Below are 16617 nucleotides of genomic sequence, written 5' to 3'. Positions count from 1 at the left end.
ATAATCCATCAAAACCCTCCTTGTCTAATCTTGTTTCCATCAAAAAACACACCTTGGGAGCTTGATCTCTCACTAGTTTGCGTAGGCCTCGAACTATCCAAAGGTTCCCAAACCCTTGGCAGTTCCAACTTAAAAGTTTCATTGCTTCCGGCAAGGGTGACCCTCCACCCCCGCTGATATCTCTACTTCATCTTTGTCACAAGTATCCATCTTTCCTCTCTTCCCAGACTGTGCATCAGAACCTGTGTGGCTGCCTCTGTTTTCCATCTCCGTAACACTTCTCTTCCTCAACACAGATTTTGTTTTGTCCACTGTCTTTTACTCTTTTTCCCCTGGCCCATATGCCTTACGATTTAACCTAACCCAAGTTGATTTGGGCTTTGGCACGTGAGGCCCAACCTGCATGTTAGTATCCGCGGAGTCCATCGTAGTTACCTCCTCTGAAACTTCTTCATGCGTGACTCCCGCTTTAATAACATCGGTTTCATGTGCTGTCATTGAGCCTGATTTTTCCTCCATTTTGTTATTTAATTCCCCTTGAACCCCTCCAGTTGTTTCCTTCGTTGTTACCGTTATTGCATTAATCACCGGTTTTTGTAATGTAATATCCGTAACCTCCCCAGAATCTCGGGCATTAATTTCTACCCACCTCTCAGTCGCCCTAGGGTTTTCATTTGACCCTTCCTCCGCCGCCGATCCACTGAACTGACTTGTTAGCCTGAATCCCTGACCTTCCCCCGTCTCGGCCTTCTTTTCTGGATGCCGTTTTCACCGGTGATGAGGTTCTTCCTCCTTGGGCTTTAAGCCAGTCTCCATATTGGTAGTCTACCTCTTCTCCACTCTTTATTGTAGAAAAATGGTTAGCACAATGTCGCAGATAGTGCTCCAATAGCCCGCAGTAGTGACAAAATATAAGAAGATGCTCGTATTTGGATGTTACCCACGACCGTTCACCATTAGATCCTACTAAGAATCCACCATGTCGAAGAGGCTTAGATATTGGTATTGCCACCTTGACTCGCATAAAATAGTTGGAGTCTTCCTGCTTTTTTCTTTTCTCGACCTCCATTACTTTACCCAGCCTACCACCCACTTCCGTGGCTACTTGGGAAGACACCATATCAAAGGGAGCACCCTAAATCTGAACCTAAAGTGTAGCATGCTCAAGTTGGACATTTTCCGCTTTCATCCCTTTTTTCCACCGTATGAGCATGAGCAACTGGTTATCAAATGACCAGGGACCACCTCTTAGGATTCTTTCCAATTCAAACTCTATGTTGAATTTGAATTGGAAGAGATTAGTGCCCACTTCAACTATTTGCACCTTATCTTCCAGTCCCCAAGCTCTCCTAAGTGTATTTTTCGCCGCCTTCTTGTTAAAAGGTTTGCACGTAAGAAACTTACCAATCAAACTCAGAGTGCAACTTTCGATCTCCAATCGTCGACCTTCATCAGAGATGGTTATCGTAACTTCTTCATCCGCTATCAACTTCATGTTCTCTAAGCAATTGATCACTTCTTCTGCCATTGCCTCCCAATGGCGTGAGACCTTGAGTGCAATCACTTGGCAGTAATGTAGAAGTTAGAAACCTATACCCTCAGACCTAGCCAAGGGAGGAAGAAGCTCATATGGAATGAGAGTATTTCAATTAATAAGCTTCTAGCTTGTACATAGTATGTTTTAACTTACAGATTGACATATCGTCACATGGTTTACGGGTCACATCCAGTCATTTTTTTTTTTATAAAGAAAACCCATATCTAATTCAATTTCTTAATTATAGCTACAGAAATCAATCAATTCTTCATAATTCTTACCTTTATAAAGTAAAATTATAATTACAGCAACATAATGTGCTCGTCTTTTAGATAGAAAAAGAAGAATAAATATCCTATATATGTATAAAATTCCTTTGAGAAGAAAACATATAATTTCTATCTAAGAGTGCGTTTGGATTGGGCGTTTTCTGCCCAATCCTGCGTTTGCGTTTTTCCATTTTTTTTTTTTTTTCTCACGCGTTTTGGGTGTTGCGGCTACTGTTCATGCACTGTTCAATGAACAGTAGCCGCAAACTTTGACTTTTCAAAATTTTTTGGACCAATCATAGCACATCGTATACTGTTCACGGACCCACAAATTTCACTTTTCAGCAACTTTTTCATTAAAAATGGGTCCCACGATACTATTCACACATTTAAAAATTATTTCGCTACAGTGTTTTTCAGTTTTCAGTTTCAGTTTTCAGTTTTCAGCTGTATCCAAACGCACCCTAAGAAGATTTGAGACACATAAAAATTAAGAAAGAATAGAAAAATATTATTTTGGGCCCTAAACTCTACTAAACATTTTTTTTTCATCCTTAAATTTTAAAAAATTCATTTTTTATCCTCAAACTATTGAAATTTTTTTTTTGTCCCTAAACTATTGAAAATTTTTTTTCATCCCTATTTTTCTCTCCGAACTATTAAAATAAACATTTTACAAAGTTCAAAGATGAAAAAAAAAAAAAAAAATTAGGTTAGAAAGAAAAACAAACTTTTGGCAAGATTTATGGACTAAAATAATATTTCATGCATGAAAGAAACATACGAACGTATAGTAAGTCAAGAAGGTTCTAATATTCTAGCAGGGGCGGAGCCAAGGGGGGGTGAGAGGGGGCAACTGCCCCCCCCTGACTCCTCTAAAAAATGCCTTGGTACCTGCTATACGATGTGTATTTAAGTAGTTTGTTCTCTGTCAGTGAAAAAAAGTGGAAAAAGCACTCCTACCATTATGAAACAGCCCTGACACCTGAAAGAAAGAAAAGAAAAATATGCTCCTCAATTCTCTCTTGCCATCACACTTTCACCTATTTTACTATTCTTAAGTAGTATTTATTTCAAGTAGTCTTGATCTTGTCCCATCCATTTTGCTATTTACAGTACTTTTCTTTCCTATTCTAGTTTTTCTTTTCTTTTCTTATTATAATTATAATGCTATATAAATAACATTTTTCACAATAAATTTCACAATTATGAAAATAGTTAATTGTAAAGGGTGAACAACTTATATTAATGAACCCACTACTTTATTTCCTTCACAAGTCACAATCCTCTATTTTAACAATCGTAAAATTTATTATGAAAAAGTTATTTTTGTATGAAAATTCAATTAATAGGTTCCATAGTTAACTTTTGTAGATTGATTTATTTTTTTAATTTATTTTAAGCAATCAAATTATGTCTAAATTTTATGTATTTAAATTAATTTCTCACTTTGATTGTTAGTAACTATGATTGATCATTTTTTTTTTCTTTGTTTTAATAATATGAAATATATACGTGTAGTTACAATTCTCTATTTATTTTGTTTTTATTATCTATTAATATTTTTAGATTACTTTTGTTTTTAGTATTATTTTTTTTCAATCTTGCCCCCTCTAAACTGAAATCTTGGCTCCGCTAACAGGTTTTTTTAAAAGGAAAGAAAAAGAAAGAAGGAAATTAGCGATGGTTAATTATAAGTATATATCTTTGTTTGTTGTATTGATGACTTGTCAAGGCTAAGCTCATGCAAGATTCAGTGCCAGTGGTGGTAGTTGAACTTGATATTGTTGATGGATCACGATCGAGTTATGGTTCTTCTCATAACATAACATAAGTCTTTTTGAGTACTCCAATTCTTTTGTTTTCGATCCTATCAAAAATATCACTGGAATTACTATCACCTCTTCAACCTTGTGAACAACATCTTCTTCCAACAATTTAATTTATAAAGGGTTTAAAACATGTTTAATTAATTTTGAATATTTGTGAAACTTTTTAAATATTATTATAATCCTAGAAATCTAGAATTATGAAGTTTTTGTAATAAAAGACTATTAAATAAATATTATTTTTTAAAGAAAACTTTTGCTTATAACATGTGTGATTAGGATAATAACTTATTTGTTAGCTTATTTTTCTCAATTTATTTAGACACACATTTTTAAAATTTCATTAAAAAAATAATTAAAGATATAAAGAGGATAACAATTAGCATACTAACTTCATGTCAATAAATACAATTTAGTTAATCAAAAAAATTATTATCTTGTGTGAGTGTGAATGACAATTGTATGTTGCATCACATGATTCAAGTCTTAGATAAGGATCATTATACAAACAAATATTTGGCATTTTATATAACATTTATTCATAATAATTGATATTTTACGCAAAATTTGTTCATACTATCTTTCTCTATTAACAAAAGAAGACATCCTTTATCACTTTGAAATAGTGGAGGAAACCAAAGATTAATAACTCCTTGCATTCTTCAAATACAGCCACAGTATGAAATTTTGATCATCTTTAATACATAATTTAGTAACAAATAGGCTTTTTAATTTCCTAATTATATTGTTTTTTGTAATCTATGTTTGTAATCCAATTTTTCTATCTTATCCATAGGTAATGTCGAGGAGAAAGTTTTACTATAAAATGGTGAAATTGCAAAGGTAGGGTTAGGTGCTATCATACACCAAAAGCCTATATTCACCAAAATTGAACCCTAAATCATACACCAAAACCGAACCCTAATTGACACATTCAATCAATAAAAACAAATACAACAACAAAAGCAATGCGCAATATTCAATCAGAGATTAGGGTATTGAAAGGTTCAGACCTTGATTAAGATTGGTGAAGATGAGTGTGGAAGTAGATCTTTGTCGGTGTTGCTGAGCTAGTTCGCCGAAATATTCCTTACTCCAATATTCCCGCGAAAACATTTTCCATTGAATCAAACACACCCTTAATTAGAATTAACCGGAAAATAACTTAACTAACTTCTCCTTTCTGGTCTATCCACTTTAAAAACCATTCACTTTTGCCTCTTCTAATTCTCACTTCTATCAAAGGCATTTTATCATTCAAATGGTATGGAACATTTACCTGCTACACTAAACTTGGTTCATATTAAGGGTCATCTACATAGGTAATTTCCATTTTCTCCAACTTTCTAGTTCAAATTTCACTCCGACTCGTCAACTATACATCTTTCTTTCTCTCACACACAAACAAAAAAAATTTCTCTTTCTCTCTCAACAACTCAACAAAGCAAAATTAAAAACTAAAATCAAATGATCCAAACAAATCAATCTCAAACTTTAGATTTTTTATACTCATTGCTAGAAACTTTTCCATTCTCTCCAATCAAATATTGAAAGAGAGAGTGAAGGGGATGTAGCTGCATTTTATTCATCTTGGCCATAGATATTGTATTGGGATTAAAGCAGATGACTAAAAAATTTCATTCATTGAATGAAAATTATTCATTCACAATGAATACTTTGATAGATATTTATAGTGATCCCCACATTTGGGACACATGGCAAAAATTTAGCTCACAATTGAAATCTAATTTTGAATTTAAAAGATAATTATGGCGTGGTCACGCATAAATCTAGACACATGAGGCAAAATTAGAAGTTTAATTGAGAATTCTAATTTGACTTTCTCTCACCTTCACATATTATTATTATTATTATTATTATATTTGTCATTCCATCATCTGAAAAAAATGAGAAAAATAATATGTAAATTTATTAATTCCCCATTATTAAATAGGGTTTAGATTTTTCAATTAATTAGATTATAGCTTGTATGTAGTATGCTTTTAACTTATTGATCGATAGATCGTGATATGGTTTATGGGTCACATCTAGACTAATTTTAATTATTTATTCATTTTAAAAAAATCCTTATCTAATTAAATTTCTTAATTATAGCTTTGGAAAAATCAATTAATTCTTCTTAATTCTTACCTCTATAACATAAAATTATATTTACATATAATGATCATCTTTTGGTAAGATACTGTAGGGGGTGGGTTTGAGCGCTCCTTCTATTAGACGAAAGGTCTCAAGCCCAACTAGCCCAATACAGTAAATTTTTAGAGAATGGGTTTAAGAACTAGGCCTTAGTCTGAACCACAATCACTAGACACGATTAGATGCGGGCTGAGCAATAAAGAGATGGGTTAAAGTATGGAACTTTGTCCTCGGGCGTTTCGTTCGAGGAGCTTTGTATTCTTCTTCTTCTTCTTCTTTTAGTACTAGGTTACAGTGGTTTTCAAGATCATGCAGACTACCACAGTTTTCTCCTTTCTCTCTCCTCCTCCTCTTTTTCCATGATCCTCACTTCTTGGAGGGTCTCTCACATTATATACTTCTTTCCAATCGATCTTGACCCTCCATCTGTTGATCGTGCAGGTCATTACTCGAGTACTCGTCCCATTAGCCACCTTTTCAAACCCTCTGTGAGTTGCGGCAACTAAGGCCGCACTGTTCAGGGGTCCTTTCTTCATTAATGCGGCCAAAACTTTAGTTGGGTGCATTCAATGTGGAGGTGACAACTTTTCCTTGAATTGCTCTTACACCATACCCCTGTATGTGTCCTTCTATACTCGTCCTTTCTTCTAGGGGCGCTCTGGGAAGCTGCCTTTGATGGCATACCGTTCTTTTCTTCTGGGGTCTGGAGTGCCGAGGACAGGATTGTTCTCGGCAACATCTCTAGGCCATTTGGGCTTTCTTTGTACGTCCTCAGGCATTTTTCCCTCCCCGGCACGGGCCTTGGGCTTGGTATAAAGTAGGCCAGGGTCGTCGAATTCTTTGGTCCCACAGATATTATTTTAGTTCTTAAATTTTATCAAAAGTTTTAATTCCTAAACTTTAAAAAGTTCATTTTTCATTCTCAAACTAGTGATTTTTTTTTTTTTTTTTTTTTGTCTCTAAATTATTGAAAATGTTTTACTAAAAGTTTTTTTTTCATCCTTAAACTATTGAAAAAAAAAATTCATCCCTATTTCTCTCTCCAAACTATTTAAAAAAATCTTTTACAAAGTTTAGGATAAAAATGAACTTTTTAAAGTTTAGAGAAGAAATACAAATTTTTAATAAAATTTAGAGACCAAAAAATTATATTACCCCATAAAGAAATATATGAATAGTATGTCAAGAAGGTTCTAATATTGAAATATATATATATATATATATAAATTTTCTAAAAAGGATATAAAAAGAAAAAAAAGGAAATTAGAGAAGGAGTCCAATATTAGTCTTCCGTCTCCAAATACGCATTTGTTGCTTCTCTCACAGCCCAGATGATGAAATGCCCTTCTTTATGATTGGATTTGATCTCTCTCGTTCAACCACAATGGGTATCTCTCTTTTGCTTAATAAAATCTTAGCGTTATTATATTCATCATCAGCAGAACAATCACCAAATACCCTTTTCATGAGTGATATTCAAGGTGTGTCAATTTTGGAACTTTCCTTAATATGCATCAATTAGACCTCCCTCTCCCTTGCTTCTCCTTGATAGAACTCATCTTCTGCAACGACAAATTAGCTCTAAACGAGGCATATGGTGAAAACAAAGAATTAATATAGGCGATGTAGGTTGGCCTTGACCGGTGATATCAATGGTATCGGTGGCTGGTGCTGGCAAAGGTGGTGGTGGGGTAGAGGTGTTGGGTTTTATTTTATTTAATTTTAGGTTGTTGAAATAGGAATAAGTCACAATCATAAAATTTAATTAAATAAGTGGAAATGTGACATGTTTTTATTGGTGGAGTATATAGTGGAGCAAAAAAGATAGGATATAAGATTTGAACTTGTTAATTAGTATATATCGTTGAGTGTTGTAGTGATAACTTGTCAAGACTAAGCTCATGCAAAATTCAGTGCCAGCGGTGGTATTTCAACTTGATACTATCGATGAGTGAGTTATGGTTTTTCTTGTAATATAAGTCTTTTTGAGTACTCCAATTCTTTTGTTTTCAACCCTATCAAAAATGTCTATGCAATTACTATCACCTATTTAACTCTGTGGACTACATCTTTTTCCAACAATTTTGTTAGACTCATTAAGATATATTATGGCCCCAATGTCCCAAACTAATTGTAGGTCCATGTACTTGTAAAACAAAAATATTAACTCTTTTAGTCTATGGTTAGTCTAGGGTTAGTCAAGTATTCTCTATTATATAAACCGTATATTGGATTTGTTATAACACAAGTGCTTAATATAATATGTAGTCATCAAGTTCTCAATTTATTTTGACACAATTTTTCAAAATTTAATTTAAAATAATAATTATTAAAGAGATAAAGAGGATAACAATTAACATACTAACTTCATGTCAATAAATATGAGAAAAACTCTTATCTTATGTGTGAGTGTAAGTGACAATTGTATGTTGCTTCACATGATTCGAGTAATTAGATAAGGATCATTATACAAACAAATAATTGGTATTTTATGTAACATGTCCTTTATTATTCTTTATCAATCTGAAATAGTGGAGGAAACCAAAAATTAATAACATTCTTCAAAACGAAATTTATATTATCACCAATTCTTTATCTGGGACAAAACCTATAACCCACTAGAGTATCTTCTTTTGTTCCATTATTTTTTCTCCAATTCTCTCTAAAATTTTTGTGTTTAAAATAAGGCATTGACCTTTTATTTATGGATTCATATTATACAATAAACATGAGATCTTGGTTATAGTGAAGTGGATATTTAGATACTTGAAAGATATTTTAGAACATGAGATCTTGTTTGCCCCGCAACAAGGTGATAATTTAGTGGTAGGGTATGTGGATGCAAATTATACACGTAATGCGGGTGACAGTAAGTCTACTACTGGTTATATTTTCACATTGTTAGGCGGGCCTATATTTTGGAGATCCACATGCATTACCAATAGCCATATCTACTACTGAACTTGAATAAATTGCTACAAGTGAAGTTGCAAAGGAAGCATGGTGGTTGAAAGGGCTAGTCATAGAGTTTAGTTTGAATCAAAGAGGAATTCAGTTGCATTGTGGCAGTTAGAGTGCCATTTATTTAGCAAAGAATGAGGTTTATCATGTGAGGAAAAAACATGTTGCTGTGAGGTTCCACAAGATAAGAGAGTACGCACAAGATAAGAGAGTCGATTGTTATTGAAGAAATTTTTTTAAGAAGGTTCACATTTCAGAGAATATTGCACTGATATGTTGACGAAACTGGTTCCAGATGACAAGTTCAAACATTGCTTGGACTTGGTTGGTGTTTGTACCTTGTGATACTTAAATATTTTTAAGTATTTATTTTTTATATAATATTAATTATATATCAATTTAAGAGCAATAACAGATAATAAAGTGAATTCATGACTAATACATGATGTTTAGAAATTAGAATACAAAGAAAATAATAAAATCTGAAAGAGTAAATAAAAGATAACTAGATAAGTGTTCAATATTAAAATTAAAAATAAATAAAAGGACTATTTGATTTTATATATTGAAAGGAAAATTAGTGCAAATTTAGTATAAAATCTATTAAAGATTATTTCCAAGATATAAAATAAAGCCAAACTCCATTTTGATAAATGACCTGTAGGATTAAGGGCCCAAATCATATATTGGGTCTTGGGCCTTGGTCGAGAGCGTTAGTGGTCCGAGGAGGAACAAATGGTAATGGATAATTCAAGCTCAGGATGAGCAAAATACAAATGGGAAGACTGTCCGAGGAGAAATATCTCCTCGAATATGATAAGTACAGCTTAAATATGTATTCCAATGATCAGAGTGACCTTCCATGAAGCTCCAGTGATAAGAATGTGCATCATGAACATACGAGAAGGAGGGGAACTCAAAAATATCTAAGGGAAAGCTATTACAACCGCATTGAATGCACGACAGCTACTTTTTTGGCCACATTTATGTGGAGAAGACCTCTGAACAGTGCTACTTTGGCTACCATAACTCACAAAAAGCCAAAGAGGGTGTCTAATGGGACAGGTACTCAAATAAGGGCTTAAATGACCAATAAGTGTAGGATCAAGATAGTCTAAAGGGAGTTATATAATGTAAGAGACCCTCCATGAGGAAAGGATCAGAAAAATAGATAAAGAATACTGTAGCAATCAAAATTCTATTGGTACCCAACTGTTATTGATTTGCATGACAAAATATTTCCTCGGATAGTGAATTTATTCAGCTCTATTTTCCTTGTTCTTGCTTGATCATCTTTTAAATCCATACTAGCTGTTGTCAAATTCATTATGGTCTAGTTCTTTGACCCACTCTCTACAAATTTATTATACTGGGCTCACTGGGCCAAGATCTCATACATCTTGGGTTTGGGCTGCAAAACGTGTCCATACATGACCTATTTAAAATGCATTGAAAAATAATTATTTTGTGACTTTTCTTTTGTTTATATATTGTTAATATTGAAATTAAAATGTATGTTTTCTATCTAGAAAAAGAAAAATAAACTTATTAATAATTTCATAGAATGCATATTGTGAGGGCTACGACCCAAAATAATGAGTTGGGCCTTGGGCCCGTTCGAGGAGGCAACGTGGCTCAGCTATCCACGTTTTAAGCCTTATCACGGGAGACAAAGAAAAAAGGTCCGAGGAGGAATTCCTCCTCAGACATTGAAAACCCGGAGTAGAGGTACGTCTAAGCCACTGAAACCCATCCCCTAAATATGTGAAAAGGGTGGAAACACAAAATATCTTAGCAAAAGCTGCCACCACCACATTGAATGCACTACAACTACCTTCCTAGCCCATTAATGTGGAGAAAACCCCTAAACAATGTTGCCTTGGCCACCTCAACTCACAAATGATTGAAAAAGGTGTCTAATGGGATGGGTGCTTAAGTGGAGGCTTGGATGATCAACAAGTGTAAAGCCCAGATGGTAAAGAAAGGTCTATATAATGTATAGAAACCAATGTTGTCAATTCCGTACCGTACCGGCCGGAATATACCGTACCGTACCGGCCGGAATATACCGTACCGGCCGACAATCCGGTACGGTTGACCCCTATGTTTCGTACCGGTAAAAATACCGGCCGTACCGGCCTCGTACCGCCGGCTGTACCGACCAGTATTTGAATACCAGACCGAAACATAAAAAGGCCTATTTTGTTAATTTTGACATTTTCAAGGGCAAGATCGTAATTTTGTTAAATCCTAATTCTAAAACCCTAGCACTACCCAGTTCCTGCACAGGCCTTTTTCTTTCTTTCTTTCTCTCTCACGCTCTCTCTCAGCTACTTTGTTCTCTCACTCTCTCGGCCAATCTATCTCTCACTCTCTCGGCAGCTCCGTTGCTCTGTCTGTCACCCTCCGCTGCTCTGTTTCTCACTCGCCACTGCTCTGTCTCTCACTTGCCGTCGCTGCTCTGTCTCTCACTCCGTCACTCGCCGCCGCTGCTCTGTCTCTCGCTTCGTCACTCGCCGCCGCTGCTCCGTCTCTCACCCTCCGCTGCTCTGTCTCTCACTCTCCGCTGCTCTGTCTCTCACTCTCTCGGCCACTCTCAGGTAACATTTTGTCTTAATTTTTTCTGTGTGGAATTATATTTCATGTGGAATATGATAAATAAAAACTTGATTACTGTGTTTATGAATTGATAGCAAAATTGATTATTGTGTTGGTTCTGTGTTCATGAATTGATATATATTGTTCTTTCATTCTTGATTTTGGTCTCAGGTAACATTTTGTCTTAATTTTTTCTGTGTGGAATTATATTTCATGTGGAATATGATAAATAAAAACTTGATTACTGTGTTTATGAATTGATAGCAAAATTGATTATTGTGTTGGTTCTGTGTTCATGAATTGATATATATTGTTGTTTCATTCTTGATTTTGGTTAGCTTCAAATATTGGGTTAGTAATTTACAACTTAGTATGACTATTAATAAAAAGGTAACTAGAGTTATTAACAAATAATTGATGGTATATATGCAGTATGAATTATGACTGAAAGTCAGTCAAGTGTAGCATCTGGCCCAGCTGTAAGATCCGAGGATCCAGCATGGGCTTATGGTCGTGCTGTGCCGGATGCAAGAAATAACACCCAATGTACTTTTTGTTGTAAAATGATAAGGGGGGGAGGAATTACTAGGCTCAAGTATCATTTAGCTGGGATTCCGGGTGATGTTGAAGCATGTAAAAAAGTATCTGAAGATGTAAAATGGCAAATGAAACAGTTGATTGAAGATTTAAAGAAAAGTAAATAGAAAAAAAGAAGAATGAATAAAGAAATTGCAAATCCCTATGATGTAGAGGAGGAGGAGGAGGATGATCATCATCATGATGAAGGTAATAATGATAATGAGAGAGGGGGTTCAAAGAGTCATTCATCAGTTAGTAATTATAACACCAAGGGAAAAGAAAAAGTTGGAGAAAAGTCAAACATTAAATCCTATTTTGCTCCAAGAACAAAACCTGGTTCTCAACCATCCATAAGGTCTTCTTTGGCCTCAAAGCAAATGGTTGAGAAGGCAAGAATGAATTTTGCAAGATGGTGGTACTATGCTAATATACCTTTCCATGCCGCTCACTCTGTGTACTATCAAGAAGCTTTAGATAGTGTAGCAGCTATTGGGCCTGGTTTTAAGGGACCTTCTTATCATGACTTGAGGGGGCCTTTATTACAAAAACATATTGGTGAAATGAATGATTATCTCTTAGATGTGAAAAATGATTGGAAAGTTTATGGGTGTTCAATTATGTCAGATGGGTGGACAAATCAAAAAAGAGCTCCAATCATTAATTTTTTAGTGTATTGTCCTAGAGGTATCATGTTTCTTAAATCCCTTGATGTGTCAGGCCTAACAAAGGATGCAAATACATTGTTTAAGTTGTTTGATAAAGTTGTTCAAGAAGTTGGGCCTGAGCACGTTGTGAAGTTCATTACAGATAATGATTCTTCTTACAAGTCTGCAGGAAAGAAGCTAATGCAGAAATATGGGACATTCTATTGGTCTCTTTGTGCAGCCCATTGCATTGATTTAATGTTGGAAAATTTTTCTGATAAAAGATATTTTCCTATCATTGATGAAATCATTCAAAAGGCTAAAAAGATTACCAAATTCATATACAACCATGGCAAGATTTTAGCTTTGATGAGAAGCGACTTCACTAATGGTAGGGATTTGATTCGTCCAGCCATCACAAGGTTTGCAACTGAGTTTTTAAGTCTTCAATACTTGACTAAGTTCAAGAAAGAACTTAGGCAAATGTTTACTTATGATCAATGGGTCGAATCTCGACATGCTAGAGATGTCATGGGAAAGGAGGTGGCTGCAATTGTTTTGGAAGATAGAGAGTTTTGGTTACAATGTCAACAAATAGTGAAGATTAGTGAGCCTTTGGTTAGAGTACTACGTCTTGTAGATAGGGATGAAAAACCATCAATGGGATACTTGTATGAGGCAATGGATAAAGCAAAGGAGAATATAAAAGCAAGGTTGTAGAATAAAATTTTTGCATATATACCATTTACTAGTGTCATTGATGCTAGATGGGATAAACAACTACATAGTCCATTACATGCAGCAGGTTGTTATCTTAACCCTGGAATCTTCTTTAGGCCGTCATTTAAGAAGCAAAAAGATGTTACAAAAGGCCTACTTAGTACCATTACAAGGCTGGTTTCTGATCCTGATGAGCAAGACATTCTTAGTTCTCAAATTGAATCATATAAAAAGTCTTTAGGTGACTTTGGAATGCCTATGGCAATCCGCCAACGTGAAAAACTAAGTCCAGGTATGCTATATGTATCTATACATACATATATATATATATATATATTTCATTTGAAAGTTTGTTATTTGCTTTGTACTAAATTAATAATTTCTTTTATTTTTGGAAGCTGCTTGGTGGGAGCAATTTCGAAATGACACTCCAGAATTACAAAAGTTTGCAATTCGAGTGCTAAGTCAGTGTTGTAGTGCAACTGGTTGTGAAAGAGCTTGGAGCACATTTGAGTTTGTCCATTCCAAGAGGAGAAATAGGCTTGAGCATAAACATTTGAATGACTTGGTGTATGTTCGGTATAATCTATTGTTACGAGAAAGGTATGTTTTTAAATATATTCAATTTTTATTTTGAATGATTAGAAAATGCCACCAATGTATGATATTGATTTTGGTAGGAACATTAGAAGGACAAAGGATTACTTGGATCCTATAAGCCTTGATAATATTGATTTAATGGAGGATTGGGTAGCTGAGGAATCTGAATTTCTGTTACTAACTGAGGAAGATGTGAATTGGGATAGTATTGAAGAACCATTAGCAACAATGACTTGAGAAGATGATAATGATGATGATGATGATGTTGTTGTTCTTGATGAGGAAGATGGTGAAAATGATGTTGTGTTGACAGATGCTAATACTCATGTGTATTATGGTCCTGATGTAAATCCTTTTGAAGGATGGGAGTAGATCCTATGTAATTTGTGTTTATTTGTTTTCTTTGTGTGTAATGAACAATTTTATATTGTGTTTTTTTTTTTTTTAGTTGATGTTAAAGTTTAAAACTATGAATTATTTGTTCTTAATTGAAGTAATGTTTTATGGTAAACATGAATTTTTGAGGTATTGTTTTATGGTAAATAGAGATTTTGTGTATGTGTGTGTGTGTGTGTATATATATATATATATATATATTAAATATATAAAATAGCGGTAAACCCGAAACGGTATACTGGTATTGACCGGTATTCGAAATATATCGTACCGGTGGCCAAACCGGTACGGCCTCCGGTACGGTATTGACATTCTTGATAGAAACCCCCAAAAGGAGGGGGGATAGAAAAAAGAGGCAAGAATACTATGGCATGCAAAGAAATCCTAATGTACTGGTCTGTATACATAAATATAACTTTGAATCTTCTCGGACTAGAAGATTTTTTAACGTAATGGTTTTTGTTCTTGCTCATGTGTACCTTTGTCCCATGCAAGTCTCTGTCTAACTTATCTAATCTTAATTCTTAAACCCATACTCTACTAAATTCATTGCGTTGGGCTTTTTGGATCAAAACTTCACACGATTGGGGTTTGGGCTCCAAAAATTGTCTTCCCACAATTGACGTCGTTTGTGGGAAGAACTTAAGTGTTAGTAAGTACGACGGTTAAGCATGACAGGATCAGATGCACACCAAGAAAATCCACACCAAGTTGACCCTCAGCAAACAGAACCTATTGAGCCCAGTGGCAAAATAATCCTCCTGACCCTAGGCCAAATCCAGGCAATGGAAGTAACCGAGAGGGAAGCGTACATACTACTCAGACGAGCCAAAGCCACCCCCAAGTAGGTAGTCACATATTCCAAAGGCGAAACAACTATCAGACCATGTAGCGAGAGATAAACGACCAGAAAAAGAAGTTGCACAGTGCACAGCGAAGGCAGTCCCTTTCTAGCTCAGATACATTCTCTAACGAGGAGGAAGATGTCAGTTACAGACGGAGGTCAATAACTCCCCCAAATGAAACCTTTTCTTACGAGAAGGAGTTGCGCCTTGAACGGAGATATAAGAGCCCATCCAGTAAGGGTTTTGGTAATGATGCCATGAACAAGGCATTGGATCAGATCTCCAAATCACCCTTTGCGCACAGGATAGAGGGGGTTAAATTGCCTCGGTGCTTCAATCAACCTACGTTTGCCATTTACAACAGCCGAGCAGATCCTGTAGAACACATGAGCCAGTTTAACCAGAGAATGGCTATCCATTCCCAGAATGAGGCTCTAATGTGTAAAGTTTTTCTGTCCAGCCTGGGACCAGTGGTGATGAGATGGTTCAACAGCTTGAAGATGAATTCCATAGATTCCTATAAGCAACTCACTCAGGTTTTTTGCTCTCGTTTTATTACAAATAGCAGGGTCCTACGACCCCTAAGTTCGTTATTATCCTTATCTATGCATGAGGGGGAAACCTTAAAGGCGTATTCGGATAGATATTGGGAAATGTATAACGAGATGGATGAAAACCATGATGACGTCGCCATTAGCACGTTCAAAAGTGGCCTCCCCACCGAGCACGACTTAAGTAAATCTCTAACTAGTAAACCCGTTACCAGTGTTCGCCAACTGATGGATAGGATTGACAAATATAAACGGGTGGAAGAGTACCAGCTACAAGGGAAAGGAAAGGAAAGGAGAAGATCATCCCCTCCAAAGGGAATGATTACAGGTCGGAATGATATAACAGTAACCAGCAGAGGAGGGATTTTTCAAGACAGGCTGGACAAACCAACATGCAAACGGTTAATGCCATATTCAGAGAGCCGGTGCAACAAGTTCTGGAGAAAGTAAAAAACGAGCCTTTCTTCAAATGGCTGAGTAAAATGGTTGGAGACCCCTCGAAGCACAACCAGAACTTGTATTGTCATTATCATAAAGACCACGGGCATACCACCGAGGATTGCAGAAATCTATGGAATCACCTGGATCAGTTGGTCCGAGAAGGAAAGTTACGTCACCTTTTACACCCCTCCAGCGGTCATCTGGGCCAAGCAGTTCAAGAGCCTTGGAAAGATGTATCTTTGAGACCTCCCATGGGGACGATACATGTCATCCTTGTCGCCCCAGGAAGAACCGGCTTTTTTCCTTCTGGGGTACTAACCGTGGCTCAGCTCCCCGCCGAGGACGGTGAGAGGGAGTCCAAAAGACCTAAAAAGGGAAACTCACCAATATTGGGGTTCTCAGACGAGGATAAGGGGGGAACTATCCAACCTTATGACGATGCTTTAGTGGTTACGTTGAAGATTGGAGGGTTTGACGTGAAGAGGCTACT

General features: G+C 35.7%; 1 protein-coding gene across 1 annotated transcript; it reads right to left on the bottom strand.

Moving 5' to 3' along the window:
* Positions 1-1147: 1147 nt before the first annotated feature.
* On the bottom strand, positions 1148-1528 carry LOC115981411. Its single transcript, XM_031103546.1, has one exon. It carries the CDS (start codon positions 1526-1528, stop codon positions 1148-1150), a length of 381 nt encoding a protein of 126 aa, XP_030959406.1.
* Between the last annotated feature and the right edge of the window lie 15089 nt (positions 1529-16617).

The sequence above is a fragment of the Quercus lobata genome, chromosome 3 (genome assembly GCF_001633185.2).
Source record: "Quercus lobata isolate SW786 chromosome 3, ValleyOak3.0 Primary Assembly, whole genome shotgun sequence".
NCBI lineage: Eukaryota > Viridiplantae > Streptophyta > Magnoliopsida > Fagales > Fagaceae > Quercus > Quercus lobata.
The sequence above is the reverse complement of the archived record's forward strand: the minus strand, read 5'-3'. Positions and strand labels throughout refer to the sequence as shown.